The following is a 27,156-nucleotide window of genomic DNA, read 5'->3' as shown; positions in this document are numbered from 1 at the left end:
TGCATCCACATTTAGTACTGCACCCCGTTTTGCAGTTGCAAAAAATTGTGATCAGCAGTTTTTCCGGCGCAGGTGGAAGTAAAGTTTGGACTGGTCTAATAATTGTTGACCAACTTCCAATCCCAGCCTATAGGGTCTAGCTGTTAACCAAGCCATACTTGAACTTGGTAATTTACTCGAAAAAGATGTTGATGAACAGCAACTGAGGTTGGAGGAAGACAAGGAAATGGGGAATGTTCCTCCTGACGAAAATCAAGTAGTTTTCATGAAAGAGCTCTAAAACAACGCATTTTAAACTTATCATTTCAACCTTTTTCTTCAGAAAAATTATTTGAATACTTGAAAAAGAGGAAGGAAATAATGCACTCAACATTTAAAGGGATTCGTTTCTATTTCACCATTTGGCAACATCGGTTATAGCTAATAAAGGACAATGAATCTGTTACCTGTATGAGACAAACAAAGATGACATATTTCAGAGGCGTGCTGTTCTGTTTATTTATGTTCCGAGTTCCGAGACATTCTGTGACATATGACATTTTGTGCATCTAACCTATCTTCCTCTATATAAATAAATAACAAAACAACTGTTGTTTATGTGGCTTGTGGAGGTGGTATTGAATTATAATTTATATTTTGCCTTAATTGTTGATTTATAAAGATAATTTTATTTTTTCAACGTAGAATATCTAGGTACGTATAAATTATTTTAACTATAGTCCGTTCATAATTTGTTGATAGCTCACTGCAAGTTTGACCCTCATTAGAGAACTGAAATACAGAGAGGACAGCTAATATGATATAATAACAAAAACCAAACTAAAACTGGCAGTTTAAGATGTTTTCGACTAACCCACCTTGTATCTGAAGAAATACAATACAGCTATAAAACTTTTAATCCGATTATGTAGGTATTTTGAGTGGAAATGAGTGACCAGTGTCGTAGAGTATATGATTAAAACATTAGTTACTTTAAATAAATAAATATATTAATATTCTTAAACTGTAGGTACTGTAAACTGTATTTTTATTTAAAAAAAAAATCTTTATTTTATTCAAAAATAATAAGTTACTTGCAATTTGTAAAAGATACATTTATTTAATTAATACCTATTTTTAAATGATATAAACTACGATTACTTACAAAACTATTCAAATTCAAAATAAACAGGATCATCTTCGGAATCCGAGTCGTCTTGCAGGTTAATAATTAGCGGTTGTGTCTTTACAGTCGCATCAATTATATTGTCAAGATCCCACATTTTTGTTCTTCTTCTATTGCATGTCTTACTGCATCTCGCCAATTTTGTTCTGTAATATGTTGTAAAGACTCATATAACAATTCACGTACAGCTTGTATTATATATGACGTATTTTTTCTAGCCATACAGCTTTTCATTTGTGCCCAAATGAGTTCAATTGGATTTAATTCGCAGTGGTAGGGTGGAAGTCTAAGGACTGTGATGTTTCGTCTTTCCGCCATTTTGTCAACTAGGTATTTCTTGAACTTAGATTTGTGTTGCCGGGCAATTTTTAAAAGTTCTGCTTTAACCATTCCATCTTCATAAGGCAGGGACTTATTCCGCAGCCAGTCAATGATATCCTGTTTCTTCCACGCAGTCGTTGGAAGTCTTTCAACTAGTCGTGAATGATAAGGTGCATTATCTAATACTATAATTCAGTTTGGTGGTATATGTTCAATCATCTGCTCAAAATACTCTTCGAAAACATCAGCTGTCATCTCCTCGTGATAGTCTTTTGTGCTTTTGGATTCAAATTCCAACAAACCATGCTTAGCAAATCCTTTTTCACTGCCAATGTGAGAAACTATTAATCTACTGCCTTTACCAGAGGGTGGGGAAATACCAGTAGACCAACCTTCCATAAAGGCTTGCCTGGAGCTTGATATATTTTTATCTGTCCAAATTTTTGTGAGAGTATGACCTGCGTTTACCCACGTTTCGTCCTGATAGTAAATTGGCCTTCCTTCAGCCCGAAATTTTCGTATAGATCTTAGATACTTTCTTCTCCAACATATTATCTCTTCCCGGTCAATCAAAAGTGATTTTCGGTCTGATTTCTCCCACCGGAAATTTAATCCTTTTAAAACTTGCCACAATTTGGTTCGTCCGACATGAGGCAAATCCGGGTCGTCTCTAACTTCTTGTAAAATTTTGTTTAAGTTGGGTATTTCTTTTTTGTAAAAAAATTCGTGAATTTTCCTTCGAATACCATTTTTGGCAAATTCATCAATTTCAATAGGTTTTCTCCCCCTCTTTAAGTATTCGTTTGTATTTGGGTTAGTTATACCTTTTTTTTTCTTTCTGATAGGAACCTATATATTGTTGACTCCCCTACGCCCGTCATGTAGGCACAACTCTTGATTATGTTCTGAACAGTGTTTGTGGGATTCTGAGAAACCAGAGCATCGTGAACGTTCAAAACAATAGTCTTCTCTCTTGGTGAATAGACAGACTTACTGACTGTACGCAACAGTACCGGTGTAAAACTTGATGATGTTGATGATGATGACGAAGCCATCGCAAGCAATCAAACAAAACAAGCAGGAACGAAAGGTACGTATATGTTTGTAGGAATATGAAAAAAAGTTACTCACGCACTGCACAAAATTCGCAAAATAAATATTAGAGACGTTAATTACTGCCGTAGACGCCGAAACACCAACGAGCCGTAAATTAAATGCGATTAAAAAATGTACTAAACCAAAAATTATTTTCGTTCGTAACAACTTCACCCTTTCAAGGCAAGTTTCGAATATAAACTGAAGCTTTATATTTAATGAATAAACACCTCAGGAACCTCCGCCTATGATTTTACGAGTTTTACGACCGTTTTATGACTTGGGCCCTCATTTTGTGCTATCGACAAATTATGAACGGACTATAGATGTAGGCGCTGTTGCCAATATGTGAATTAGAAACAAATCCCTTTAAAAATTAAAACCCAACATTTGAAACATCAATTTGAATACTTTTCGAATTGAATTTGAAAAACTCATGAATTAAACTTAACTTTATTTTGTTCAAACTTGCATTTGCTGTAATAACCCAAATTGAGGAACATTCCCCATTGTACTTGTTTTTTACTTTTGGTATTTTTAACGAAACATGCATATCTATACTTATCTAAGCAGGTAGTTTTTTTAGAAGCTCCGTACATAGAAAGAAGAAAACGAATGCCGTTAGTGATAATTTCTTGTCGAGTTGAATTACTATTTTTGAAAACTTCAGCACATTGAACTAAATTTTGTTTTTCAAACAATTTGAAAACTGTTAGGTGTGATTGATGACTTGTTTACTTTATGGTAATTCATGATCACTTAAATAAAATGAATAAAAACACTTTCGTGTAAATACCACTGGAAAATTTTTATTTTTACGACCTGTTTCGGGTTTGATCCCATTATCAAGTGTAAAACTGATACTTGATAATGGGATCACATCCGAAACCGGTGTGCAGGCCCTGAGACTGGTCGAAAACTCCATCTCAGAGCTGAACAACAGGAAGACAGTCCATCTCGTCCTCCTGGATATTTCGAAAGCCTTAGACCGAGTCTGGCCTGCTACACAAAATGCTCGATTTCGATCTGCCTCGGGGTCTGGTCCGGTGGATTAGGTCCTTTCTGAAAGGCAGAACATTTCAGGTCCGAGTTGAAGGAATCTTGTCTCCCGTCAGGGAAGTCGAAGCTGGAGTGCCTCAGGGAGCTGTGCTGTCTCCACTACTGTACAGCCTTTACGTGAGCGACCTTCCGAGGTTCGATCACGTGAAGGTTTCCCTTTACGCCGATGATACGGCTCTCCTCGCTTCTTCCATAGGTCGGTCGTTGGGGGTCGTCTACATGCAACGCGCATTGGACGACCTCGAACGCTGGTACCTTGACTGGAAGATTCGAGTGAATCCAGAAAAAACGCAGGCGATAGACTTGGGGAGACGTAAAGTTTCTCCAGATACAAGGGTCACGATTTCAGGCAGGGAGATCGAATAGCAAACGCGAGTCAAGTACCTAGGTCTTTGGGTAGACCGCCGACTCACCTGGGCAAATCACATTGATTATATCAAGAGCAAAGTGCAGATGAGGATAGCTAAACTCGATCCTCTGGTCAATAGAAATTCAAAACTCAATCTTAAAAATAAGATTTTACTATACAACACGATGTTCAAGCCTGTCATCATGTATGCTTCAGGTGCTTGGGGACAAACCGCTCCGTCAAACCTCTGGAAAAATTTCCTTCCTGACGAAAATGAAGATGACTACTAATCGAAACTGGTCGTATAAATAAAAATTTTCAGTGGTATTTAGACAAAAGTGTTTTTAATCATTTCATTTAATTGAAAACTGTTGTTTTACCCCTCCTGCAATAGTTGTATTTGTCAAATTGAATTACTCTGTTGCTGTTTCAATTATCAATACATCAGCATCATTATTAGCTTGTTTGACCAATATATTTTCAGCAGTAAATTTTTCTTTCAACATTGAAAAGCGCGTTTAAAAAAACCTGCTAAGTACACTACCTCATAGGTGGCGTGGAAACGTGTGCATATCATGACGATTATAAATTTTTGAATCGTTATATCTTAAAAACGGTGGCTCGTAGGAAAAAACTATTGATACATTTTTTGTAGATAATTTTATGATCTACAATTTTTGTCCGAAGTATTTTTATGATAAAACTACCGTTTTGCTGAAAATCGCGAAAAACTCATTTTTTTTGACCTTTGACCTTGAATAACCTTTTTTCCATACAAGGAAAGATGGGGAACTTTCAAGTTTTATTTTTAATCATATTTTAAACAATCTCACTGATTCTCAGCTTGAGAATTTAGGTAGCTTTACTTTTATTTTTTGGTCTAATTTGACCGGACTATAGGAACAATGAAATAGTTGACATACTTCAATTTTGGAATTGCACAACATTTGGACTTCGTAATCACACTATCGAACATTTTTTGCTATATGTTTGAATTGAATATGTGGGTAACTAGTAACTACCACAGATAGCACACAATATAAACAGAATTTTTTGGGAAATGTTCCATCAAAGGATACACCAGATGATTATCTGGAGAAACGTACGTGGACTGTTAAATAAATAGGGTGAACGTTTAAATTTTGTGGACTATGTACATTCCATTAGCGATTTCTTTTATTTTTTTCATGTTTGTTGCTGAGAGGCATAAACGTTACAAGTTTTGCCTGTTCGGTGATTTATTGCTATCGAAAAAAGCGGATAAAACAATTTGCAACAATTTTTTTGTAAAAAACAAGACCGTAATCATGCCTCAGCCATCATACACACCAGATTTAGCCCCTTGTTACTTTTTGAGGAGATAAAAACCGAATCGCAATAGAAATTGATGAATAAATAAATATGTTTTCAGAAAAATAAAATTAATCTGCTTTTTTTAACAGAGCGTTTAATGAGTAGTTTATTCCCCCTCAAAATTTTCATACAATTGAGTATGAATTTTGTCCTGACAGATATCTAGTCATGATTGTCTCAAAATTATTGATATTGTGATTTCTCTCATGATTTTTCCATGTTTGATGATTTGATGATTTCTCCATGTTTCACATGTACAAGAATATCCATATCCGAGATAATAATAATAATATGTTTTCGATCTATTCTACAATTGATCTATCTATCTATTGATATATTCGACAGAAAAAAAACTTCACGTCATAATATTTCAGGCCGTCTGAGGGGGTGGAAATTCAAAAAAATCATATCTTCGATATTTGAATTTGTACACCAACAAGATTAAGATACTCCTGATGATCGATTTAACAAATAAAAATCACCGTGTTTTTTTATAATAGTATATTAGCTATATACCTAGGGTGAGAAGTGAGCTATTATTTACCGAGCATAATAGGTAAATAATAGCTTTCTCAGCCGAGGTATATATAGAATTTTTTTCACTACTAACATTGATATATTAACAATTTCAATTTTGGCATTAGTAATTTTCTAACAATTTGTTGAATATATCGGAATATCAAGTAGAGTGGAGCGTGTTTCTAATCAGACTGGCTTTATTTATGTGAAAATTTGGCATGTGTCAAATTTTGATATGAATCTAGGAAATATCTCATTGAATTTTTGATATATTTCAATGTTCCACTTCTCTCATCGCTTCTGTATGTTCAGAACTTAGAATTTCTCAATTCTGCATTATAGTGAGAAAAAATTTCCTTGGTTATATGATAACCCAAGGCAGCTATGAATTGTTGCATGTCAAATTGAAACGGTACAGTTTCCATGTTGAATACGCGTTGTCGATGATAAGCGCGCAACATCTACTTAGGCCATGAAAACGTTTGTCGGCGTTTCCATGACAACCAAACACTGTACAATGATTATTATTGCTGTCAGTTTGCCAAATGCGGTTTTAATTCAAATTTAGATGTCATTTCGAAGAAGTTAAAAGATCTATATAAGTAAATCGTCATCAGTGTGAAAGCAGCCACGAGTTCTAGCCATGGATTTGTCGATGCGAAGCGGGAGATCCGATAATCAGCGGCTCCCAAAATACGGAACAAATTAATGGCCAGCCATGAATTTACTGAACAACCTGAAATGTATGCGATTGAAAACAAGTATAACAATAAATCCTCCATATCAAAAATTGTCGAGAATATCAAGTCATTAGAAATTGTTGGAATATATACATATGAGTTTAAAGAAAATCCATGACTCATCAAATCCATAACTTATTAAAATATTTCGTGGATGGAGATTTTTTTGGAAATGCATCCAATCCAGCATACAGAATAAGACCCTTATGCCAAAATATTTTGTCGGGCAGAAAATCAACCCCCACCCCGAATTGAATAATTTTCATAGAAAGATCCATAACTCTTTCAAATATTGTTTGGATTGCGATTTTTTTCTGTGAATTTAGCATACTTGGGAAGACCCATATGCCAAAATATTTTGTCGGACAGGAAATCAACCCCCACTTCGAATTAAATAATTTTCAAAGAAAAATCCATAACTCTTTCAAATATTGTTTGAATTGGGATTTTTTTCTTTGAATGTATTCATTTTAGCGTACTTAAAAAAAAACCTATGTCAAAATATTTTGTCGGGCAGAAAATCGACCCCCACTCCGAATAAAATAATTTTCAAAGAAAAATCCATAATTCTTTCAAATATTATTTTGATTGGGATTTTTTTCTTTGAATGTATCCATTTCAGCGCACTCGAAAAGACTCCTATGTCAAAATATTTTGTCGGGCAGAAAATCGACCCCCACTCCGAATAAAATAATTTTCAAAGAAAAATCCATAAATCTTTCAAATATTGTTTGAATTGGGATTTTTTTCTTTGAATGTATTCATTTTAGCGTACTTAAAAAGAACCCTATGTCAAAATATTTTGTCGGGCAGAAAATCGACCCCCACTCCGAATAAAATAATTTTCAAAGAAAAATCCATAAATCTTTCAAATATTGTTTGAATTGGGATTTTTTTCTTTGAATGTATTCATTTTAGCGTACTTAAAAAGAACCCTATGTCAAAATATTTTGTCGGGCAGAAAATCGACCCCCACTCCGAATAAAATAATTTTCAACAGAAAATCCATAATTCTTTCAAATATTGTTAAAATCGGGATTTTTTTCTTTGAATGTATTCATTTTAGCGTACTTGAAAAGAACCCTATGTCAAAATATTTTGTCGGGCAGAAAATCGACCCCCACTCCGAATAAAATAATTTTCAAAGAAAAATCCATAACTCTTTCAAATATTGTTTGAATTGGGATTTTTTTCTTTGAATGTATTCATTTTAGCGTACTTGAAAGGAACCCTATGTCAAAATATTTTGTCGGGCAGAAAATCAACCCCCACCCCGAATAAAATAATTTTCAAAGAAAAATCCATAACTCTTTCAAATATTGTTTGAATTGGGATTTTTTTCTTTGAATGTATTCATTTTAGCGTACTTGAAAGGAACCCTATGTCAAAATATTTTGTCGGGCAGAAAATCGACCCCCACTCCGTATAAAATAATTTTCAAAGAAAAATCCATAACTCTTTCAAATATTGTTTGAATTGGGATTTTTTTCTTTGAATGTATTCATTTTAGCGTACTTGAAAGGAACCCTATGTCAAAATATTTTGTCGGGCAGAAAATCGACCCCCACTCCGTATAAAATAATTTTCAAAGAAAAATCCATAACTCTTTCAAATATTGTTTGAATTGGGATTTTTTTCTTTGAATGTATTCATTTTAGCGTACTTGAAAGGAACCCTATGTCAAAATATTTTGTCGGGCAGAAAATCGACCCCCACTCCGTATAAAATAATTTTCAAAGAAAAATCCATAACTCTTTCAAATATTGTTTGAATTGGGATTTTTTTCTTTGAATGTATTCAATTTAGCGTACTTAAAAGGAACCCTATGTCAAAATATTTTGTCGGGCAGAAAATCGACCCCCACTCCGTATAAAATAATTTTCAAAGAAAAATCCATAACTCTTTCAAATATTGTTTGAATTGGGATTTTTTTCTTTGAATGTATTCATTTTAGCGTACTTGAAAGGAACCCTATGTCAAAATATTTTGTCGGGCAGAAAATCGACCCCCACTCCGTATAAAATAATTTTCAAAGAAAAATCCATAACTCTTTCAAATATTGTTTGAATTGGGATTTTTTTCTTTGAATGTATTCATTTTAGCGTACTTGAAAGGAACCCTATGTCAAAATATTTTGTCGGGCAGAAAATCAACCCCCACCCCGAATAAAATAATTTTCAAAAAAAAATCCATAACTCTTTCAAATATTGTTTGAATTGGGATTTTTTTCTTTGAATGTATTCAATTTAGCGTACTTAAAAGGAACCCTATGTCAAAATATTTTGTCGGGCAGAAAATCGACCCCCACTCCGTATAAAATAATTTTCAAAGAAAAATCCATAACTCTTTCAAATATTGTTTGAATTGGGATTTTTTTCTTTGAATGTATTCATTTTAGCGTACTTGAAAGGAACCCTATGTCAAAATATTTTGTCGGGCAGAAAATCGACCCCCACTCCGTATAAAATAATTTTCAAAGAAAAATCCATAACTCTTTCAAATATTGTTTGAATTGGGATTTTTTTCTTTGAGTGTATTCATTTTAGCGTACTTGAAAGGAACCCTATGTCAAAATATTTTGTCGGGCAGAAAATCGACCCCCACTCCGTATAAAATAATTTTCAAAGAAAAATCCATAACTCTTTCAAATATTGTTTGAATTGGGATTTTTTTCTTTGAATGTATTCATTTTAGCGTACTTAAAAGGAACCCTATGTCAAAATATTTTGTCGGGCAGAAAATCGACCCCCACTCCGAATAAAATAATTTTCAAAGAAAAATCCATAACTCTTTCAAATATTGTTTGAATTGGGATTTTTTTCTTTGAATGTATTCATTTTAGCGTACTTAAAAAGAACCCTATGTCAAAATATTTTGTCGGGCAGAAAATCGACCCCCACTCCGAATAAAATAATTTTCAAAAAAAAATCCATAAATCTTTCAAATATTGTTTGAATTGGGATTTTTTTATTTGAATGTATCCATTTCAGCGCACTCGAAAAGACCCCTATGTCAAAATATTTTGTCGGGCAGAAAATCAACCCCCACCCCGAATTAAATAATTTTCAAAGAAAAATCCATAACTCTTTCAAATATTGTTTGAATTGGGATTTTTTTTTTGAATGTATTCATTTTAGCGTACTTGAAAAGAACCCTATGTCAAAATATTTTGTCGGGCAGAAAATCAACCCCCACCCCGAATAAAATAATTTTCAAAAAAAAATCCATAACTCTTTCAAATATTGTTTGAATTGGGATTTTTTTCTTTGAATGTATTCAATTTAGCGTACTTAAAAGGAACCCTATGTCAAAATATTTTGTCGGGCAGAAAATCGACCCCCACTCCGTATAAAATAATTTTCAAAGAAAAATCCATAACTCTTTCAAATATTGTTTGAATTGGGATTTTTTTCTTTGAATGTATTCATTTTAGCGTACTTAAAAGGAACCCTATGTCAAAATATTTTGTCGGGCAAAAAATCAAGCCCCACCTCGAATTAAATAATTTTCAAAGAAAAATCCATACCTCTTTCGATTCTTTTTCGGAAGGGAATTTTTTCCTTGAAGTGTATTCATTTCAGCGTCCAATAACCATTTCGTATTTGATAAACATTGAATTACGCTGTTCATGAAACAGGTGTTACCAATATTTTTTAAATCATTTAACCCAAAGGTTTTGACTGAAGAATTTACCACTGAACAATCCGAAATATCTTTGAAACCCATTTGAGAATTTTGCTGAGAGATATTATTCTTTCCATTTGCTTCTATTTTAATTTCATAAAATGGTTTCTTATTACCTCTCTTTTCTTTATGAAATTGGTTTTCAGGAAAGTAAATTTCATCAAGTTTTTTGGAATCAGGGAGAGTACCAAAAAACGAAGCTGCATTTCCTCTTTGGATGGCTATACAAATTTTCTGAATGAGAAAAGATGTGGCTCTTGATTCGAGGGTTTCATCGGTTACCTTTTTTCCAATTTCATTGATGAAAGATAAGGCTTCAGAGCCAAAAACACCAAACGTTTCAAAAGCTATTGGGTGAAAGATATAATTATTTCCCAAATTCTGATATTTCCGTAGTTTGGAACTTTCTCCTAAAGAAGCAGCAGCACCGGCTTTCGCAGAAGTAGCAGGAAGATGGCAAGTTGCTAATGTATCTACACAAGTCCCAAACAACAGATTTACCATTTTTCCATGGAACAAGTGTCATACCATCCGGCCGTTTTCCGTCGTCTCGACTTGTGCCTATGGGTTCTAAAATCGCAGGAATTTTTGCTGAAGTTAAAGCCCTTTTGATTAGATCATTAATTGCATAATGGCGAGATAAACGACTAGCGCTAAAACGACAGCTCAACCCATGAGTACCTGATTCATCCACAAATGCACCACATTTACAAATGTGTTGAACACACAGTGGTGTACCAAGTCGAAATCCGATGGCAAGTCTGAAAGAGTCGTCATCCAATAGAGTCCCAAGTGATGCTACAGGAACAGCATTTAACCAAGCACCAGATTCTTGCATAGTTACTGCGAAAAGACGAGCCTTATTTTTTGAAGTGTCAGAAGCTGTCTTCAGTAAAATACTAGTTGCTTGATCTAGTAATGGTTTATCCCATGCCCTCTGGTTTTTCATGTATTCAATTTTCATTGTTTGGCCAGTTCTAGATTCCCAACGAGATTTTCCCCGATCAAAAACACAATCAGATATTGGCTTTGGGTATTGTAAAATAATTTCTATCAGATCGGAAACACTGCAAAATGAGGACAAAAATGATGGCAGAGCGAGTGAAGTGGCTGAACGAATTCCTAATCCTCCTCTAGAAACTGGAAGTGATGCCTGTAACCAAGTTTCGTCTTCGATACGGTTATTAGTAATGAGTTCCAGCATCCTTCTTAATTCGTCATCGATATTTTGTAATCCCTGTTCGTCATGCCAAGTAGGGCTGCACCTCAAAATATACGATAATTTTGGAATGGCTACTGAATTTTTCAATAAATGGAATGCGACATGTGTTGGTAAAATAGATAAACGTCCTGACATGACACGAAGTGATTGTAATTTTTCTTGCAAACAAAATGTTAAGGCATCATCAGATAATGGGGCACCAAGAAGAAACCAATTGGGTTTTTCAATCACTTGTATACCAGGAGCTATTAGGTTAAATTGATCGATGATGTTAGGGTCCTGTTTATCCAGAAAAATGAGTTCGCATTTCTCGAAATTTAGTTCAAGTCCCAGGTCTTTCGAATGACTTATTGTGTAACGAAAATTTTCTAATACCACATTTGCTTTGTCACCAATTGAACCATCATCCAGATACCAGCCGTTGAATTCAGTGGATATTTTAGTTATAATATGATGAATAGAAAGACAGAACAATAGTGGTCCAAGTGGATCTCCCTGCTGTACTCCTTGTTCGGACATTATAATTTCGTTACCAAATATTAAGAAAGACTGTAACATTGTTCAATAAAAGGATATATGTCTGGTATGACGTTAGCCGCCGAATGTAACATGAAATTCCTGTCTATAGTATTGAATGCATTCTTAAAATCAAGTTTCAGAAAAACTTTTTCAACTGGGTTAGGGTTTTGATTAATATAACATCGGGCAGCATGGGCTACTGCCTCGCAACCACCATTTGTTTCGAATCCAAATTGTTGGGGACGAAATAGATTTCCAAGACTTTCTCGTAAATTGAAACAAGCAAGTTTCGCTACTAAACGTCGATAAAAATTTCCAACAGCTATAGGACGTAGACCGCCAGTCTTTTTCTTTAACGCACATAAAGAAGCACCATATAAAATAGGACGTATGTCTTGATTGACATTTCCAGAAAGAAGCATATTAGAAAGGTTCGTTGAAGAATTCAAAAGATGTTCGCCACAACTACCGGAACTATAGCTTAGCATATCTTGAATATGGGACGGTCGCAATGAATCAAGACCTCCACAAAAACTGGTGCGAAAAGATCTCACTGCTCTGAGAACATCTACAAGCGTAGACTTCCAGAGGACTATGAGAAGTTGTGTATTGTCCAGAATTGTATAATCTTTTAGAAGCAGGAAGTTTACTTCGTAATTCTTCCAATGTTGCAGCATCAAATTCAGCAGGACTATCAGTAGAACAGAGAAATCTAACAGCTGCTGTTATATCACCGTCAGAAACTTTCGAGAGTACTTGTTTTTTGAGGATGTCATTATAATTTGTATGTTTATTCGAAATTTTGGCATAACAATTAGTCGATCTCGTAATGTTATTATTGAAACTATTCAAATTTTTCTTCACTATTGTTGTGATTGAAATGTTTCGATTATCTTTAGTTTTCTGAATACTAAAACTTTTATAAGCAAACATGAGCAAATTTTTCCAAGCAGTGAAGGAATTCCTGGATACACATTCGTTAATTAATTTTGTGAGGGTAATTGCAGAAAGTAACCTTGCAGCCTTCAGAATACGTTTAATAATATGTATATTTCTTCTCAAATTAGATAAATGGATATGAAATGGAACTTCTTTGTTTCCAGGATCAAATTCTTCTTCGAAATCATTATCGGGATTGGAATTTTTATAGGAACTTGTAGTATCGATTGATTTAGAATGCACTTTTCGCATGTGGATTTTCAATCCTCGTATTTTGAAAATTTTTCCACATATTAAACATTCTGCTCTACCAGCTAATTGTTTTTCTTCTTCTGTCATCAAATATAGATCAAATTGGTTTGATTTATCGTGATCGGAGTCTTTTAATTCCTATGTGACTTTCTTGTATCGTCCAAAACTTGAATGTTTTGTTATGTATTTTTATCAGAAAATTATTTTATTCGGGGGTTGATTTTCTGCCCGACAAAATATTTTGACATAAGGGTCTTTTTAAGTACGCTAAAATGAATACATTCATAGAAAAAATTTCCAATTCAAACAGTATTTCAAAGAGTTATGGATTTTTTTCAGAAAATTATTTTATTCGGGGTGGGGGTTGATTTTCTGCCCGACAAAATATTTTGACATAGGGTTCTTTTCAAGTACGCTAAAATGAATACATTCAAAGAAAAAAATCCCAATTCAAACAATATTTGAAAGAGTAATGGATTTTTCTTTGAAAATTATTTTATTCGGGGTGGGGGTTGATTTTCTGCCCGGCAAAATATTTTGACATAGGGTTCTTTTCAAGTACGCTAAAATGAATACATTCAAAGAAAAAAATCCTAATTCAAACAATATTTGAAAGAGTTATGGATTTTTCTTTGAAAATTATTTAATTCGGGGTGGGGGTTGATTTTCTGCCCGACAAAATATTTTGACATAGGGGCCTTTTCGAGTGCGCTGAAATGGATACATTCAAAGAAAAAAATCCCAATTCAAACAATATTTGAAAGAGTTATGGATTTTTCTTTGAAAATTATTTAATTCGGGGTGGGGGTTGATTTTCTGCCCGACAAAATATTTTGACATAGGGGTCTTTTCGAGTGCGCTGAAATGGATACATTCAAATAAAAAAATCCCAATTCAAACAATATTTGAAAGAGTTATGGATTTTTCTTTGAAAATTATTTTATTCGGGGTGGGGGTTGATTTTCTGCCCGACAAAATATTTCGACATAGGGTTCCTTTTAAGTACGCTAAAATGAATACATTCAAAGAAAAAAATCCCAATTCAAACAATATTTGAAAGAGTTATGGATTTTTCTTTGAAAATCAATTAATTCGGGGTGGGGGTTGATTTTCTGCCCGACAAAATATTTTGGCATAGGGTTCTTCTCAAGTACGCTAAAATGAATACATTCAAAGAAAAAAATCCCAATTCAAACAATATTTGAAAGAGTTATGGATTTTTCTTTGAAAATTATTTAATTCGGGGTGGGGGTTGATTTTCTGCCCGACAAAATATTTTGACATAGGGGTCTTTTTGAGTGCGCTGAAATGGATACAATCAAATAAAAAAATCCCAATTCAAACAATATTTGAAAGAGTTATGGATTTTTCTTTGAAAATCATTTAATTCGGGGTGGGGGTTGATTTTCTGCCCGACAAAATATTTTGGCATACGGGTCTTCTCAAGTACGCTAAAATCAATACATTCACACAAACAAATCGCAATCCAAACAATATTTGAAAGAGTTATGGATCTTTCTTTGAAAATTATTTATTTCGGGGTGGGGGTTGATTTTCTGCCCGACAAAATATTCTGGCATAAGGGTCTTATTCTGTATGCTGAATGCTGAATGCATTTCCAAAAAAATCTCCATCCACGAAATATTTTAATAAGTTATGGATTTGATGAATCATGGATTTTCTTTAAACTTATATGTATATATTCCAACAATTTCTAATGACTTGATATTCTCGACAATTTTTGATATGCAGGATTTATTGTTATAGTTGTTTTTAATCACATACATTTCAGGTTGTTCAGTAAATTCATGGCTGGCCATTAATTTGTTCCGTATTTTGGGAGCCGCTGATTATCGGATCTCCCGCTTCGCATCGACAAATCCATGGCTAGAACTCGTGGCTGCTTTCACACTGATTAAATCGTCAATATAATTAATTGAAAAATGGGTGAAAATTCAAGTGACGATGATTTAGAGATGATGTGTACCCCGCTTAAAGTTAGAGTGGACAGTACAAGTAGTGATTTATTGCCAGAAGAATCAAAGAGACTGTACATGAATGCATATAACCAACTGAAAACATGGTGTGAAGAAAGTAAGGTTGCTAAAGTAAAAGAAAATGTTTTATTAGCGTATTTCAAAGAGAAATCTGAAGGCAAAAAGATATCGACATTGTGGGCAAATTATTCCATGCTAAAATCGACACTTGCAATAAAAGAAAATATTGAAATTTCAAAGTTTTTCAAGCTTGCAGCATTTTTAAACCTATAAAACAGTAATTTCCTTGCAAAGGAAGAAATTGACAAATTTATAGTTGAAGCTCCTGATGACGAATATTTTTAAAAAACGGTATACTTTTTTATTATTAGATTGTGTTAAATGTTTCAATGGATGATGTTTAGGCTGTTATGAAAATTGGTATTGCCGGTACCTGCAGAACAGATGAATTATGCAATATGCTCCTAGACGATTTAGATGTTTGCAATGATATTATCATAATTAATATCTTTAATTCAAAGAACAGAACATCAAGGAAGTTTGTTGTTGTTGAGCTACAATGGGCTAATGTTATTAAAAATACTTAGCTAATAGGCCAACTGACATTACAAAACTATTTATTTTATACTGTAAAGGTAAACATATTAAACAAAATATTGGGCACAATACTATTAGTAAAGTACCATATGTCGTGGCTAATTATCTCAAATTAGAAAATCCTGAGTGTTATTCTGGTCATTCTCTAAGACGTAGCACGGCAACACTTCTCGCAGAAAACGGAGGAGACTCACTAAGCCTGAACGGCACGGTGGGTGGAAGTCTGCTGCAGTGGCTGAAGGATATATTGAGGAATCAATAGCTGATAAGAAGAGAATCGCCAAATTAGTGCAAAAATGTAATTTACCCAATGAAGCTTCAAATATAACCTCTTCTGCAAGTCAAGATGCTGTCTTAGAAAACGTCCATGTTGAAGATAATTTAGTGAAAAAAGGTAATGAATGCGTTCAAAATACGAGGATTGTTTGTAACACAGAAGTGAATTTACCTGGTTCAAATGTTAGTTCCATTAATACAGGAAATGCTGGAATACACATGATTTGTCACAATTGTACAATTAATTATAATTTCAAATAATTTTTAAGCGTATTTCTAATGTTCAATTTCCTACTTCTAGTTGATAATTAAGTTAACAAAAGTTTATGTGAATACCTTTAAAATTATAGAATTGTTCTCATTATTCACCTAGGTGTTTTTTATTATCATTATTTACAAAGGTGTTTTTTTATTATTATTATTTACCAAGAGTGAGAAATATTAATTCTCGTTAGGAGAACGGAGTAAATAATAGCAATTTCTCAGGTTAGTAGTGAAAAAAAAATTGTATCTTATACTGTACACCTGAATTATGTCGACGAGCACTTTTAAAAACAAAACAGTAAAATTTAAAATTAGGAATTAAAAACGACAAATATCTATATGGTTAAAGAACTTATATCATAGTGCAGGAATTCTTCAGTGAATAGTAAATCTCACCAGCTGCTGGCCACCATACAGTTTCACCAAACGTTTCTTGTTGTTATAGAGCAGGGGTCTCCCAAACTACGGCCCGCGGGCCAAATCCGGCCCGCCAGTGTCATCAATCCGGCCCGCAACAGCCAATGATTTACTGTCATCAATGTGGCCCGCGACAGCCAATGATTACCTAATTGTTGTTACTATTGCAGTGATAAGTTGAAGAAGAAAACACAGAATGATAATTACTCGGTTTTATTTACTTGCAAGGTAAAACTTATCGACAGAAATGATGACAAAGAAAACTTGAGTATCTAAGTTTAAGCATATCAATAACTAACAAATAATTGAAATGAATCACAGTAAAACAAAAACACTAATGAGATTTATGTAATTGTGATTTTCCACCGACAATACTTTGTAGTTGTAGATCAATTTTACTTGTATCAATTATCAAAAGAGATTTAAGATGCCCATCGGTTAATTGAGATCCGTAAACATTCTCTGTGTACTTCATCTTGGAAAACGTTTTCTCACACAAGTAAGTAGTACCAAAAACAGAAAACAACCCACGAGCAAATTCATGCAGATTATCAAATTGTTCCAGTGGAAGACTCTCATAAAATTCCAACAAAGATGAATTTTGATATTTGTTCTTAAGCATATCACTGCACCGTAAATCAATAATTTCCATTTGGACTTCCGGAGCCAGGGTTTCAATGTCAGAATCAAAAGGATTTTGAAAAAGCTTGATTTCATTCGCAATGACATCAAAATCTGAAAAACGAGTATCAAAATATATCTTCAAAGCACTCGAAAGTTTCGATTGCAAAATTGACGGGACATTCAGTCTCTGTAGTGTGGCTGAATATTTCACGTGTTTCAAAATGTGTGAAACATTTTTTAGGTAATTGCGATTGAAATAGTATTATTTTCTGGCTGAAGGATGATATTGATATATGAATCATATTGTGTATAAATATTGTATTGGTGTATAAATCAGGGAGAAGCTGATTTTCTCCTTGCAATCTCAAATTCAGTTCGTTCATATGATTTGTCAAATCGACATAGAAGGCTAACTTCCACATCCATTCACTATTTTCCAAATCGGCAAAAGGGCGCTGCTTCTCATTTAAAAAAATTTCGATCTCTGCTCGAAGTTCAAAAAAGCCCTTAAAGACTTTTCCGCAACTAAGCCAGCGTACGGCAGTATGATATGGTAAATAATTTTCTTCAATCTGTTGAATAAACTCGCGGAATTGTCGGTGATTCAGCCCAGTGGATCTGATGAAGTTAACAACTGATATGACTGGTTTTAGAACTTCAGACATATCCAAACATTTTCCGCACAAGGACTGTTGATGAATTATACAATGTAAGACTAATGGTTTTGAACCACCATCATTTTCTACAGCCTTTGACACAAGTGCAACCACTCCTTTATTTTTACCATACATATTTTTGCCTCCATCAGTTGTTATAAATTTTAAATTTCTCCATCGAATTTTTTTTTATTAATGGCATTTTCAACTCCCTTAAAAATATCTGCCCCAGTTGTCGTGCCGTGAATACTATCAATATCAAGAAGTTCTTCATACACGTCATAGCTTTTATCTACTTCGCGAAAAAAAATCAACACCTGAGCAGTATCTGACACATCCGTTGACTCATCCAATGCTAGAGAAAACCACTCATGATGTCCATTTTTGTCAGACAGTTGAGATGATATATTTTCTGCGATGTCTTGCACCCTCCGAGCCCACGGTGTTTGCTGACAAACTAACACTTTTAAAATAAATTCACCTTTTCGGGGCATATTTCTTCGGCTACTGCAATCAAGCATTCTTTTATCATTTCTCCATCGGTGAATGGTTTGCCACGTTTTCCGATTTCAAGAGCCACACGAAAGCTGGCGCGAGTTGCAGACTCTTGTTCAGTATTCGCTTTGGTAAACAAAGATTGCTGCGATTTGAGTCCGCGTTTCAAGGCTTCAAATTTTTCCTTCCGCAAACTTCCTGTATACTTGGAGTAACTTTGAAGATGTTTCGATTCATAGTGTCGTTTAATGTTATAGTCTTTGAGAACAGCTATGGTTTCATCACAAATTAAACATAGCGCCTTATTACTGGACTCAATCACAAAATACTGAAAGTTCCATTTTTCTTGGAACGTTCTGCATTCACTGTCGATTTTTCGCTTCTTTTCCATACTAACAAATCACACATAAAAACAATAAGTCCAAATCAAAATACTTCTATTGACGGGTGTTACTTTATTTCACAATAGACAGTTTCGCTTCCTTCGCCTTTTCTACGCAGACTAACTCGCAGTTGCGCCGCTAGCCTTTTATATGCAATTATTACTGCCATCTCGAGGTGATCGGAATACTCTAGCTAGAACCAGAACTTTCTCGAACCAACGCGGTAATTCCAAATATTTAATTACGCCTAATGCCACCTAGCGGGTAGCTAAAAAAGATAGTACATAGTACCACTACTGGCCACTAGATGTCGTTAAGTGTCACAATACGCAATAATAATTGAAATGCAAAAAAGCGTAAGTTTGCTTAGGTCACGCACTTTGCGACTATCCTAGTCTAGAAATATAGTTAAGGGCTGAAATTGGCCCTTGGAAGCAGACGAAAAGTAAAAAAAGATCAAAGTAAAGAGTTGAGAGAGCTGTATAAAAAAGTGATGAAAGGAAATGTGAGTGGGGAGACATACAAAAAGAAAGAGGGAATATACAAAAAAACTGCGGAAGTCAAAATCTGAATATCATGGCAACAAAATAGAAATATCTAAAAACTGACAAAGAACCACATGGAACATAATAAATGATTATACAGGGAGAAATAAAAACATAAAAAAGAAGGATAATATTCTTGAAAGAAATGGTGTCTTGTTAACCGATAATTCGCAAGTTGTAAATGAGTTTGCTAACAACTTTGCGAAGGTAGTCTCTGAAAATCGGTCAAGCTACATAGGTCAGAATATGTCACTACCGTATACCGTCACTGATTTCAATGAAAACTCTATTTTTTCGAGGAAGTGTTGGAACCTGAAATACTAACGACGATGAATAATTTAAAAAATAAATAATCGAGTGGATTTGATGATATAACAGTCAAAGCTCTGAAATATGTCATCCCAAGAATATCGGGCATTCTAATGAAGCTCATAAATGAATCAATATTTGAGGGAGTTTTTCCTGAAGTCTGGAAAATCATTACATAAAAAAGGTTCCCAAGTAGATATTAACAACTAGCGGCAAATTTCATTATTAAGTATGCCATCAAAACTACTAGAAAAGCTAGATCAGTTGAAACAGCTATTGCTAGTAAATTTGAGTTCATTTACAATAACATTGATAAGGGAAAGTATGTAGTCTCAATCTTATTTGATGTAGCGAAAGCATTTGATTCAGTAAGAATTGAAATTATGATCAGTAAATTGTACAACATTGGTATCAGAGAAATCTTACTTGAATGGTTGTCAGTCTGAATAACACAGCATCACATGTTCAATATATTAGGCTTGGTGTACCACAAGGTTCAAGATTAGGACCGCTGCTGTTTTCAATCTATATAAATGATCTCCCGAAATATATCAAACATGGTTACACCGTAATGTTTGCAGATGACACTGCCATATCAGTGTCTGGTAACACAATAGATGAGTTAGAATTCAATATAAACTCAGTCATGGACGCTATGGTTTCTTGATGTGACAGAAACCAACTGAAACTGAATGCAAATAAAATAATTCACTTGGGTTTCTCCTTGAGAAAGACATTGAATCTTAAAAACGTCCAACTATGTGATACAGGCAAACTCCTAGGTATGTACTTAGATAAAACCTTGTCTTGGGAGCCAAACATTGATCATACGTGTAAAAAATTGAACCAGGCAATATTTGCAATACGCCAGCTCAAAGAGTTGCTTGACTTATATGGTGTCAAGATGGTCTATTATTCTTTGGCCTATTCCCACATGGCTCAAAATATACCAATTAGGGGTACTTCTACTGGCGCAAGACGTGTATTTATTCTACAAAAAAGAATCATGAGAATTATATTTGACATTACACCGAGATCTAGCTGTAGAGCTTTATTTTCAAAATATAAAATATTAACTTTACCCTGTATCTATATTTATAAAGCTCTGCTTCATTTGAAATACAACATGGTTCATTTCAATCACGAGTCAGTCACTCATAATTATGCAACACGAACTAAACACTTGACCATCCCAAAACACGACTTCAACATTTAAGGAATCTCTTAGGTATAACGGCATCATACTTTATAATTCATTGCCACAGGATATCAAGGACCTACACATAGTAAGTTTCAAGAACCATATCAAAGAATTATTGACGAACGGGGGTTATTTTAGCTTAGATGAGTTCCTGCAAAGAGATGTCTTGATATAACTTGTTCTCACTGCTTCTCCTTTTTTTTTTATGGTGAACCGTTTAATTGTATATACTAATATTATGTTGTTTTATAATATTTTGTCTATGATTTTAAAATTTGCATCAGTATGTCACTTGTAGTGTTTTGTATAGTGCCTGTTTTATTTGATAGGTATCTGTTTATTTATTTATATTTATATAGTTAGTTATTGTTATTTTTATTATTGACATGTCTAATATCATAATGATCTGAAAGATGAATAAATACAACAACAACCTTCCCCGGTTTCAAGTACTACGATCGGGATTTCTCAATCACGACCGAATTCACACAGTTCCAAGATTGTTTTACAACGAAACAAATTAATTGATTTAACTTTCAACCGTAAACCAAATGAAAAAGGATGCAAGACAATATAATGCTGAGTGTTCAATTTTCTAAATTGCGCAACAACGCATTAAGCATTTCAATAATATATAATAATGAGGCCGCATTAATTATTATTTCTAGTTTTCTGTGTTTTTTTGTCGATACTTACCGGATGTATCAACGTACGAACTCCATCGATTACTTTATGTTGATAATTATTATTCCATGCGGAATTATCAATAACCAGAATAGTTGTTTTCATAATCGTAGAGAAAGACGCGTTTTTGTCGGCCTATACCTGGTGATGTAAAACTAAAGCATACTTGCACGAGAGCAAATGTGCATCATTTTCTATTTTGTCCCCTTCAAAGTAGTCCCCCTTCTATACAGTGCATTTCTTTATTGTCCCCCCCCTTTTAAACGGGTCAACTCAAAAAATTTTAATTTGGGATAATGAAATTAATGCATGAATACTTTATTTTGAAGTGAAATTGACAGATGAAACTTTCAAGATAGCGACTGGGCGGCATCTGGGGAAAAATTGAATAGAAAGGGGGTTCTTGTGACATATCTTTTTGAAGCTCTTGACATGGTTGCCTTGAACTTATTGACTTATTGACAATATTGAAGCCGGTTCAGTTTCGTACACCTTTTGCTTCAAATAGCCCCATAAAAAAAAAGGCCAAAGGTGTCAAATCTGGCGAGCGGGCTGGCCATTCTGTAGGACCTCGACGGCCAATTCAACGACCGGGAAAAGTAGTATCAAAATAGTTTCTTACTTGTCTGGAGTACCTAATATGGTGGTGCTCCATCTTGTTGGAATACAATATCCATATCGAATTCATTAGGATTCGCTTCGACGATTTCAGTGATGAGAAAGTCAACATTAGTTTCCAGCATATTCAAATGCAGTTCCCCTGTTGAATTTTGATCAATAGAGGTCCTACAATATGGTTTTCCAATATTCCTGCCCAAACGTTAATTTTTTCTGGATATTGGGTATGTGTTTCCCGGAAAACGTGAGGGTTGGTGTCACTCCAATAACGGCAATTTTGTCTGTGAACATTGAAGTCTAAAAAAATGTACATTCGTCACTAAAACAAATATTGTGGAGATAGGTAGGATGCCTTGCAATGGTTTCTGTCATGATTTCACAGAATTCTGTTCTTCGATCAGGGTCATCTTCAGTTAATTGGTGTACCCTTTTAATTTTGTATGGATGATATCTATACATCTTCAAAAGTCCACACACACTAGAAGGGAGACACCTCACAAACATTCGCGACGGAATAAGTAGACTGTTTAGGATTTACTACCATCTCACCAATTGGCCTCGGTGGTAGTGCGCCCGGCACACGTTTGGAAGGCCGTGGGTTCGATTCCCGCCTCGACCTGAATTTATCTGGTTGAAACTGGGATGATTCTGCAATCGTGTTGGAAATCACACTTTAAAAGGTAAGACCTCCTTAGTCCTTAGCTCGCACAAGTTTCTCAACTTCTGAGAGTTGTCGTTCGTAGGGGTGCGACAGCTGATTACCGGAAAAACAGATTTGCACTTGCTGTTCTTACGGAATTGACGGATGACGTGGGGACTTTTTGTTATGTACACTACCAGTAGTTGTGAATTTGGATACAAATTGCCTCAAATATTTTCTAAAGATAAGACGATTCGGAAAACGTTCATTGGAAATAATTTCGGTCTCGTGAAAGTTACGCGTCGTACCGTAAATAAAAATCGCTTCAATTGTTTCTTCCAATGGACGAGAATTGACCATTTTAGAGACTTTTCTTATTGGTCAGTTTGCTATGCTTCAAGACTGGCAGTAAACAAATCTAAGGAAATGAACTTTGGACGTTCAAGCCAGTCTCGAATATACCTACACAGTAGGTTAAATGTGGCGATTTCAATATAAACTACTTATCTAAATCTAAAAATAAAACTCTATTGAACGATTTGATGCAAAGTTTCAACCTAAATTGTAAAAACTTGGAGCCTACGAGAATATTTTCTTACGCAAATGGCTTAACTAGCACATCAAAAATCGATTATTTTCTAACAAACATATTTCAAACACGGTATAATGAAGGAATTAAGAACTTGAACTTAGCAGATCATTTGGGTTTGTCGTTTGAGTTATCAATCTCAAACAACCAGAGAGTTGAACCGCGGAAAAATATTACATATGTAAACACGTGTACTGAAAATCTTGCTCGACTCCAAGTTGCTCTTCAAAATGAAAATTATGAAAGTGTTTATGAGAGTTTCAACGATATCAATTCGGCCTATGACTCATTTGTAAATATAATATTATTTTATATTGACTCAACGTGTCCAACTGTGAGAAAATCAGAAATTTCCGAGTTATGGCGACGAAAACAATGGGTGACCGCCGATATCATTCACATGGGAAATAGTCTCAAAAATTTATTTTGGCTTGTTAGCAGTAGTGATGATATGAATATTCGGACATATTACAATTATTTGAAGGGTATATACAAGCGTAAATTACATGATGCAAAGTATTCATTCTACCAACTGAATCTTTATAACAAGAATCAGCGACAAAAGCAAAAAGAAATATGGAATTTAGTTAGAAACAAAACAGGCAGGTCAAAAAAAAAGTTGAACTGGGAGATTGAATTGAACGGTGAATATATAAATGACAAAAATAAAATTGTTAATGTATTTGGAAAATACTTCTCAACAGTAGCAAAATGTGAGATTGAAAAACATTTCGGTCTATCTTCGTTCACAGATTTTACAACCATGTCCGTGCATCATACACTTTTCTTTTCACCCGTTCAACCAAGTGACATTTGTGAAATTATTCTGTCACTCAAAAATACGAACTCGGTAGGTATTGACTGCATATCAACAAAACTTGTGAAAAATATGAGAATTTCTGTGAGTCAACCTCTTTCTTTTATAATAAACCGATCAATTGAAATTGGAGAATTTCCTGATAAGATGAAAATTGGTTTAGTTACTCCTCTACACAAAAATAATGAAATTTATATAATTGAAAACTACAGACCAATAACAGTACAAACAGCACTGTGTAAAGTTTTTGAGAAATGTGTTCATTCTAAAATGCTGTCATTTATAGAAAAATTTGATATTATTTCCAAACATCAGCATGGGTTTTGCCCAGGTAGGTCAACTGAAAGTGCTGCATATATTTTTTTCAAGTACGTTTATGATGCACTGGACCAGAGAAAATATGTTGGGACACTTTTTTTTGATCTATCGAAAGCATTTGATGTCATTGATTTGAATATAATTCTAAGCAAGTTGCATTCACTTGGCTTCAGGGGTAATTTTCTCCTGTGGTTAAAATCGTATTTAACTTTCAGAAGAATACATGTGAAAGTAGAAGAAAAGCAGTCTTTGTCATATAATATGGATTTAGGTGTTCCGCAAGGATCCATTTTGGGCCCACTAATTTTTTTATTGTATGTAAATGATATGCCAAACCATATTAGTACAGATTCTGTAGTCTTATATGCTGACGACTCGACACTTGCCACTGATGCAAATAGTCCTGAGGAACTCCAGGACAAACTCAACAAATTATCTGTAGAATTCACAAGCTGGTGTCGCAGGAATTCTTTAATTGTAAATTCGAAGAAAACTGTTTTGTTGCAGTTCCATTACAGAAACCAAAGAAAAATAAAAAATTTACAGGTCAAAGTCAATAATGATCTCATCAACTCATCAGAAAAAACTAAATTTCTTGGCATATGCATAGATAGCGATATGTCATTTCAATCTAGCATTAATCAAGTGAATAATAAACTTAACAGCGCATACTATGCCCTAAGACAGTTAACTTCAATTTTTAATAAATCTCAGCTGTTAAATGTTTATTATGCCATATTCTATCCTCATATTCCCAACAGTATAGCAGTGTGGGGCTGTTCTTCTGATATAAACAGAATTTTTGTCTCCCAAAAAAAAGTTATTCGTTTGATATTCAATCTTGCCTATAGAGATTCGTGCAAACAAATTTTTATTGAAAATAGAATCATGTGTTTACCTTGTATATATATTTATAAATGCGTTTGTTTGTTTATGAAGAAATATGACACGCACCTTCAAAACTCAGATTTTCATACCTATCCTACTAGACAAAAGAATAAAATCAGATTAAAAAAGCACTCGACTGCGTTTTTCGAAAATTGACCTTCCTATGCAGGGACAAAATTTTATAACAAACTTCCGGTTGAGGTACGGACGGAAGAAACCCAAGTATTTTCAAAGCAAAACTGAAAGAGTTTTTGATTTCCAGATGTTTCTACAGTGTCGTCGAATATGTGAACAGAAGTGATTAAAATGCTCATATGTGTATTGCTTATGTGTATTGTTTAAGCATTTTAAAAGTTTGTTCAATATTTTAAATCAAAAATTTCTATGTTTATTGTGATCCTAAAGGAATTAATAAAGTTATTATTATTATTATTATTATTATTATCAGAAAACAACTACTCCCCTGGCTAATACTGTAGCATGTAAATTTTCGCTACTTCATTTTGTAAATGAATAAAGTTTTAGAGCAACATACACACATCGGAAAAGTCTAGGGATATTTTTAAAAATGGCAATAATTTTTTTTTATATCGCTTTAGGGAAAAAAAGTTGACGGGTGATTATTGAACGAATGTAACTTACAACAAAATTTATTAAATGGTCAAAAATACTGAGTGCGCATATAAGCAAAACTAAAAAAAATATGGCTCTTCTTTGGCACCCCGAAAAAAAATCATAATACAAAAAAAATTGAAATCAGTACAAAGTATGGCCTCCACGCTGGTTTATTACGGCCCTTCATCTATCGTGCATCGACAAAATGAGATTGTCAATGTCTTGTTGAGGTACATTTGCCCATTCGGCGATTAAAAGCTCTCTCAATTGAAACGTTGTGTGAATGTTCCCCATATGCGGAGTAATTCTTCGTTGAAGCATGTCCCACACATGCTCGATGGGATTCAGGTCCGGTGATTGTGCTGGCCATGGCAAGACATCAACTCCTTCGTTGATGATCCAGTCAGTCACTAGACGCGCGACATGTGGACAAGCATTATCGTGCATTAGGTCGAAGTTTTCACCAACAGCACCAGCAAACGGACGGACGATAGGTAGAAGAATGGTGTCGAGGTACTGTCGAGCTGTGAGGGAGCGATTTGGAAAAACGAGATCGGTTCTGCCGCCGATCATGATTCCGCCCCATAGCATTACTGTACCACCTCTGTATGTGTGGACTTCCTGGACGTGTCTCAAACGTTCATTATTTCCAGGTCGTCTCCACAGTCTTGCTCGACGAGAATCTGGATGAAATCCAAATCTGGATTCGTCTGTAAACAAAACTGTGGCCCAATCATTTGCATCCCAGTTTTGATGTTCTTGACACCACTCTAATCTTCTACCGCGATTGCCTCTCGACAAAGGTGGACATCTAAGTGGCCTTCTGTTGTGGAGATCTGCTTCATGCAGTCGATTTCTGACAGTATCACGACCAATGGTTACCTGGTGCGTCTGCTGCAACACGTTAACCAACTCAGGTGCTGTGATTGTCGGTTGTCGGTCTTGAACTGCAGTTGTAGCGCGTCCTCGCCCTGGATGTTGTTCGGCTGGACCGCCAGTTTCACGG

The 27,156-nt window shown here is 34.5% G+C and overlaps 2 protein-coding genes across 6 annotated transcripts in view; one reads left to right on the top strand and one right to left on the bottom strand.

Moving 5' to 3' along the window:
* kis (chromodomain helicase DNA binding protein kismet) overlaps window positions 1-27,156 on the top strand; it is a 136,993-nt gene that overhangs the window by 2,981 nt on the left and 106,856 nt on the right. The gene's annotated exons all lie outside the window — the stretch shown is intronic.
* Window positions 10,653-12,026, bottom strand: LOC141482763 (uncharacterized). Its single transcript, XM_074176559.1, has one exon. The coding sequence runs from the start codon at window positions 12,024-12,026 to the stop codon at window positions 10,653-10,655; it is 1,374 nt and encodes a 457-aa protein (XP_074032660.1).

This window comes from Leptinotarsa decemlineata, unplaced genomic scaffold, assembly GCF_025532065.1.
Source record: "Leptinotarsa decemlineata unplaced genomic scaffold, Ldec_3_MD MMD2_tig00001973_RagTag_RagTag, whole genome shotgun sequence".
Classification (NCBI taxonomy): domain Eukaryota; kingdom Metazoa; phylum Arthropoda; class Insecta; order Coleoptera; family Chrysomelidae; genus Leptinotarsa; species Leptinotarsa decemlineata.
This window is presented reverse-complemented; position numbering and strand designations above follow the sequence as displayed.

What these genes read in the sequence shown, in the direction of transcription:
- LOC141482763 (XM_074176559.1), bottom strand. Translation starts at nt 12,026, where the DNA reads ATGTCCGAACAAGGAGTACAGCAGGGAGATCCACTTGGACCACTATTG.